Source organism: Sycon ciliatum, chromosome 1 (genome assembly GCF_964019385.1).
Source record: "Sycon ciliatum chromosome 1, ocSycCili1.1, whole genome shotgun sequence".
Classification (NCBI taxonomy): Eukaryota; Metazoa; Porifera; class Calcarea; order Leucosolenida; family Sycettidae; genus Sycon; species Sycon ciliatum.
The window spans coordinates 42,559,258-42,566,182 of NC_088643.1; the positions used below are offsets into that span (position 1 = coordinate 42,559,258).

General features: G+C 44.6%; 1 protein-coding gene across 2 annotated transcripts; it reads left to right on the forward strand.

The window, feature by feature from the left end:
- The first annotated feature begins 42 nt into the window (after positions 1-42).
- LOC135827009 (uncharacterized) lies at positions 43-6,925 on the forward strand. Of its 2 annotated transcripts, XM_065339537.1 has the most exons (6): positions 43-420; positions 1,362-1,657; positions 2,784-2,972; positions 4,055-4,217; positions 4,731-4,828; positions 5,523-6,925. In XM_065339537.1, the coding sequence occupies exons 2-6, from the start codon at positions 1,562-1,564 to the stop codon at positions 5,649-5,651; spliced, it is 675 nt and encodes a 224-aa protein (XP_065195609.1). In that variant the 5' UTR covers positions 43-420; positions 1,362-1,561; the 3' UTR covers positions 5,652-6,925. The 2 variants fall into 2 exon arrangements, with proteins under 2 accessions (XP_065195609.1, XP_065195604.1); XM_065339532.1 differs by lacking the exon at positions 43-420 and having other exon boundaries at positions 765-1,657.

The window sequence follows — 6,925 nt, forward strand, 5'->3', positions numbered from 1 at the left end:
TTCCCGGGCGAAGCCTATATAAGCTCGAAACCATGATGACCGTCGAGTCGAGTGTTGAGAGTCCAGGCTCCATTTTTTTTTTGACTGTTCATCGACTACATGTACACAAATGTGCTTATATACATGTACATGTACATGTACGTTAGAAAGAGACTAGCGGTAGTAGCGCGAAGGAGAAGCGTCTCGAAAGCAGCTGACTCGATGGCTGCATGCAAATTGTATATATTTGGCCTAGTATTTCTCCTCGCGCCTTCATTACAATCATTATAATCCATCCTTACGAAAGTTGTTGCGGAGTTTGAGTCTTGTAATTGAGAGTGCTGTATCACTTGTGTTGGAGACGAGGATATAGGCAGATCTGACCACCCGATGAAATAGTGAACGACAGTCTGGCCCTCTTCTCACGAAGTTGATTATCATGTGAGTACAGCATACAACAGCCTTACCGGTAGGGCTGGGAGGGTAATGCTAGCATTAAAATAACAGTAGCATTTCAATATAAAAGTGCGTGATTTGGAATGAGCATGAAAGCTTGGGGCATGAAAGCTTGGGGTTGCATGTTGCATTTGAACATGAACATTGAACTTTTCCGGACAGTTGCTATCAGCATGCAGGCGAAGTCATTTTTAAATTATTTAGCTGAATGAAAGGTGTTACCAAACTTACCATTACTAGGCATTAGCGTAGAGTTGGATTTGCTAGGCTGACTAGCTTGCAAACATAATGACTAATGTCCTGTACTTGTCTTGATGAGTTGATCCGTTCCAATCAGAATCAGATCCGCTATGCCGGTTGCTGGAACATCCGTGTGGGTGCACATCCAGCGCATTTGTCGATTTGCGTGCTTCTCTTGTGCATGACTGTACTGACAGTATACTAGTACTAGCCTTGTTGGGACTATTTTCCCGCGGAGTTTCCCTCATCAAATAAACGGGTAGATGTTTGGGGGATTCCCCCTTGGGAAGGCATACGGGTACCCCCCGTCGAATGACTATGTAGCATGTCGCGATCGAAGTAGCTCTGGCCGCCAAACCACTGCATGCATGCACTGCTTCACGTCATCAGGTCATGGCCTCCAGTCTTTCAGATCAGCACAGTCAAATCACTTTTATTTCCGCTAAAACGAAAAAATGGGCTCGCTGAAACAGTAGAGCTAGAGATAAAACCCAAAGATGGAGAGGCAAGTGCTAGATACTGATGGTGCGTTTGCATGAAGGTGTGCTCTCCGCCTAGCGCCTTGTCCTTTCACTTATAATTATATGGTGGCACACTGATGAAGATTAGTGTTTCTTCTGCAGCAAGTAGTGGGACCATTGAAGCTGATTCCGTGGTTCCGATCGTCATTTTCTTGCCGTGTGCAGAGTCTCCCGGCTCACCGACGGATGTCCGGCCCGACCTTTCTGCTCTATGTAAAATCTATCATTGGCATTGGCGTGCTATATTGCCTATACTGGCTACAGCCTGTATCGTACTAGTAGTAGTACTCACTAGAAACCCCGTTCAACCGTTGTCGCAAATCTGGAGAAGGACCCCACTGGCCCACTGTTTCTTAGCTGTTACAATGGCCGAAAACTGTGTCGTGAGCGTTGTGAACGATGGAGCGGCATATGCTTCAGCTGATCAGATTCCTGATGACCTATTTGACTTTGTCGAAGCGGTAAGAAGAGAGATAAGTTCCTTGTTATGACGTCTTACACCACTGTTTCGGTGAGGCATTTTAATGTTAGACAACCACTGACACACTGAGCAACACAATCCTTTCATTTTCTTTCCTCTGTTTCCTTTTTTGACTAAAATCCTCCCTACCCCATCTCTCTTTGGTGCATCCATGGCGCTATGAAGCCGAGACCTCTCGTCGGCTGAGCTTAATGGTCCCCATGCCCACCACCACACTCCATTATTCACCCCAGTGTCTGGAAATATTGTGGATTTTGTAGGAAGAAAAAAAACCCCAAAAGAACAATCGGAGCCACTAACTTTCAGTCAAGTCGTCGTGTGCATTTACCATGTTTACCATCTCTTCCCTTATTTTGCCGAGTCAGTGTGTTGGTAAAAAATTTCGAGGCCAATCGTTTCATTCCATGCAGCTCTAACTGCCATCAAGGTGCCTGTATGAGTGATGAAAGATCGCACTCAACAGCTCTCACAAGTAGCAAACACTTCATCAGGCCATTTGTACCTCCCCCCCCCCCCCCCCCCACTAGCTTCTATAATTTGTGTACAATCATGACATTGTACAGCACTGCTACACATCGACCAATACTGGTACACGTTTTCAGTTTGTAGTGCAATGATTATGTTCCGGTACGAAGCAAAGTTGCCTTGAAACGTTCGATCATATCAGAGTAGCTCTGGAGGCGTTGAAATTTGGTTAGGAAGACCACAAGAATTCTTTTTTCACTTCCTTCCACTGCCCAACGAAGCACACAGTTACTAGTTGTACTTGGATATGCATGTAGTACCACAGTGCTGCACCCTTGGCCGTGGGCTACTACTGTATGTTTCAAACGTCAAGCGCATTTATTGAGAGAGCAGTACCAGGCGCGTGCCCCGTATGGGTTCCTGGGTGCCCGGAACCCCCCCTTTTTTTCGCTGAAAATGCAGGATTTGCTTCATTTTTTGAAAACTTTCGCGAGGAGGCCCCCGGAACCCCCCCCCCCCCCCCTTGAAGGGCACCGGCGGACACGCCTGAGTACATGTATGTTGTCATTAATTAGAGTGAATGCTTTTGAAGAATTGCTAGTACAATGCTTGCAATCTTTCATGTTCTGTGATATCTGCAGGATGGTGAACCTGTCATCGTTATCACCGTGGGCATCTACATGTCTGTGACGAAGGGCAATAAAGTGATGCTCTTCAGGATAGTCACGGATGCTGATCGCCCTATTGAAAGTGTTAACGTGATGGGGGAGGCGTACGACATCAATCAGAACTGGCAGATCCATAGCAGCCAGTACAAGCTGAATACCAGGGTTAGTAGTAGCCAGTGAGCATGTCTGTTTGCGTGTGTGTGTGTGTGTGTGTGTGTGTCTGTTTGCGTGTGTGTGTGTGTTTGTGTGTATGTGTGAGAGAGAGTGCGTGTGTGTGTGTGTCTGTTTGCGTGTGTGTGTGTGTTTGTTTGCGTGTGTGTGTGTGTGTCTGTTTGCGTGTGTGTGTGTGTGTTTGTGTGTGTATGTGTGAGAGAGAGAGTGTGTGTGTTTGTGTGTGTGTGTGTGAGAGAGAAAGAGTGTGTGTTTGTGTGTGTGTTCATGCATTCGTGATTGTATGTGGTGTGTGTGTGTGTGTTTCATGTTGTTTCTTAAAATTGATCTATGATATACTGTCAAGTCATTCTGTCATCCGGAGGCATGACCAACAGGCCAGTGCTGGCCGAATTGGCGACATTATTTGATTTGGAGTAGACTACCCTCCATGGGTTGTACATACATTCTTACAGTCTAGCCAGTGCTTAGGTAAAAACACTACGTCAAGCATGTCCTGTACTAGCACCCTGGTGACCTACTACTACAAGTATACATGCATACTGCTGACACCAGCTTCTGGTGCCATGTCCAACCAACTTGAGGAATGGTAACCTCGAAGGTTTTCGATGAATCATCCATGGGGGGGGGGGGGGGGTGCATGAGCTGCCCTGCTGTTGATCAGAGGCATTATTAATATGTTTTGTTAACATGGAAGCAGGTGTATTCTGGACATCCTTGTTGATAATCCTGGGGGGTGCATGAGCTGTCCTGCTGTTGAACAGAGGCATTATTATTATGTTTTGTTAACATGGAAGCTGGTGTATTCTGGACATCCTTGTTGATAATCCTGGGGGTGCATGAGCTGCCCTGCTGTTGAACAGAGGCATTAGTATGTTTTGTTAACATGGAAGCTTGTGTATTCTGGACATCTTTGGTGATAATCTTGGGGGTTGCATGAGCTGCCCTGCTGTTGAACAGAGGCATTATTATTATTATGTTTTGTTAACATGGAAGCTTGTGTATTCTGGACATCCTTGTTGATAATCTTCCTGTGTACATGTTCGCTCAACCTTGGTGTTGACCACTTGCAGCCTCGACGTATAATCATTGAGCAGACCGGGTTAACGCTGTGGACAGAAGATGGCATTCGCCGCACTAGGGACCTTGATGTGGTGGCTATGCCACGAGTGATCGAGGTCCCTGATCCGTTTGAAGGAGATACATTCGTGGAAACCATCTGTGAACTCGGAGCAGGTGAGCCTATGGTAGTAGGCTGATAAACAATATCAAGGATTTATAGATTGTATACAAATAATCTGTGTGGAGACTGAATAAAGCTATGTACAGTATGAAATTCGACTTCATGACTATAATGCACACATGTAAGCGAGGATAGTCTTGTATTTCCAAGAACATGTTCTTGTGATATTCATCAGCAAAATTATATTCTGTTCTTTTTCCTTAATTTCTGATTGTGATAATAATCACAATCAGAATATACTGCAACTAAAGAATATCACTAGAAAACGTTTCTGGAAGCACAAGACCATCCTCGCTACATTATCACTGTTTTCATAGTCATGAGTGCAATCTTGATACAGTTCATAGGCGTATTTTGTAAAATGTTTTTGCAGTGCCATCATCATTTTAAAAATTGTGTCCTGCTGCTGCCCATTGCTGTCTCCATAGGTCTGGAAGTTCAGTTTATGTGATGGTATTCCCTGCTCCTGCACAACACATACTATCCAATTGCCTTGTTTGTTGTAGGTGAAGTGATGGAATTACTCACTGACCAAAAGCTCTCAATCACGTTTGTCGGTGCTGATGGCCAGCAGCGTCTTGCTCATCAAGCGGAAATTTATAAAGTAAGGGGCCATCCGTAAATATAGATATATATTTAGAAACAAAAACTAGTCGTTTAGGGAGGAGGGGGTTGAGCGCCTGTTCGTTTCTCGAAAAATATCGATGTACATTTTTCACGCGTGAGCGTGTCCAGAAAAAAAGATCAAAAATATCGATACTATGTAGCATTTGTACGTATTCGTTTCTCAGGGAGGGTAGGGGGAAGAGAAACGACTAGTTTTTGTTTCTAATTTAATATCGGTATTTACGGAAGGCCCCTAAGTTGTCCGACTTCTATCCCAGTTTAACTTTATAGGCAGATGCATGTGGGGCATGTGCAATGCCCCCCTCCCGACGACATATCTATGCATGGTTATGTTTAAGGCTGGAGAATGAGTGTAAACAGCGGAGAATACTCATACTAAGTACCGGTATACCCCATTTTTCACAGTAACAGTCCAAGTTCATCACTAGTCTAGTGCATGAATGTTGTGCAGTGTACCGCTGCAGTATCCTCCTTTCTCCTAACCCAAGGACAGCATATCACAATTCACGGGAGTATATTCTGCTATTATGGCATATCTGTCTGTCTGTAACTAGCTTGATTCTTTGTATTGTTTTGGTGGTGAATTCTAATGCAAGGGGACATTTTGGAAATGCACATTTATTCTTAGGAACAATGTATTATGTGTCACTTTTGTATTTGCTACTGCGCAGCCCGTCATTGCTGAAGAAGTATCGGTGGAGAACTCGGAATTGGTTCTGGCAAGCAATGGGACCAAATCGTCTTCATCCGCAAAGAAAGAAGATGAGGTGGCTAGTGAACGGCACGATGAAAATGGATAGGCTAAGCTGAATGATGTGTGGCAAATCCCATGCCTCCTTACCCCGCGGGGTGCATATGGAGCAAAGGCTACAGAAGACGGAGCGGAAGTTGCCGAAGATAGCGAGGACAATGCAGGAGAAGACACCGCTCGGATCAGACGGGGCTATGGAAGGATAGTGAAGCAGGTAGACACCCTAACAGAAGAAGTAGAGATCACAGTGCTGCTGTAGATCATGGCGAGCATGCGTTCTACAGGAGGAAGAACATGAACGGCTCAAGATAGTACTTCAGTATTATTTTTCTCAAGGTGTAGACTGAGAATGGAAGAGCGGATCAGCAATATCAGTGTGTTCAATAGACTGTCAGTGTCAATCAAATGGACATATCATTACACAGTGCTTGAGCTACTCAGATAATTTATATGTTATAATCTGGCAACCGAGGCTCTCAAGATAAGAAACCACATTATAATCCTACGAAATAATATGGTGATAACTGTTCAGTTATTACCAATCCGAGCGCCTAGAATGGATTAGAACAAAATCACAGCCCGTGTGTAGTATCGCAGCCTATACATGCTGTTCACGGACTCAGAAGAGACTTATGCTGTTCACGGACTCAGAAGAGACTTATGCTGTTCACGGACTCAGAAGAGACTTATGCTGTTCACGGACTCAGAAGAGACTAGCGCAACAGTATTCCTGAACTGAATCAATCTAGAAATGAAGCAGCTTGTACACTGGGTAATGAACCATGTGTGTGTTATTGAAGGATATTTTGCTATGACTGTCTAAAGTGTCTATTCACACGAGTCATGCAGAGAGAATACTCTCCCAGGCCGTGTAGACAGCGTATCTATTGGCATTCATCACCACCTTTAACCACCTTCTGCCTGAATGCTATTTATTTCTAACGCCTTATTTATATGGAGTGGTAGAGTCTGCTATAGTTATTTATAGCGTTTCGTATCTAACGCCTTATTTATGGCATGGATCTCTGCATCCAATAGAGGCATGCAATATTGTTGGCCCAGTTCACTTGGTATATTTACTGATTTGACCACCGTGACTATATGGGTCGGCAGCACAGTGATCCAATGTCATCGTTTTGCTGCGAAAGATTGCGGCAGGCTGCTGTGTACGCTGGATCTGAGTGACCATGATGTGATGCTCCATCAGGGTGCGCCTGTAAGATACTGTCAAGTCCCTGTCAGACTCTGAACAGCCCCTTAGCCATTGTTCACCCCAGAAATCAGAATATGAAATCTATTTATCCAAGCAGGCCTTCACCAGAA

Bases quoted from the DNA above. Each gene is read 5' to 3' on its own strand.
- LOC135827009 (XM_065339532.1), top strand. From the start codon at position 1,274: ATGAAGATTAGTGTTTCTTCTGCAGCAAGTAGTGGGACCATTGAAGCT. The intron at 1,658-2,783 runs GTAAGAAGAGAG...TGATATCTGCAG, and splicing joins TATTTGACTTTGTCGAAGCG to GATGGTGAACCTGTCATCGT. The intron at 2,973-4,054 runs GTTAGTAGTAGC...GACCACTTGCAG, and splicing joins AGTACAAGCTGAATACCAGG to CCTCGACGTATAATCATTGA.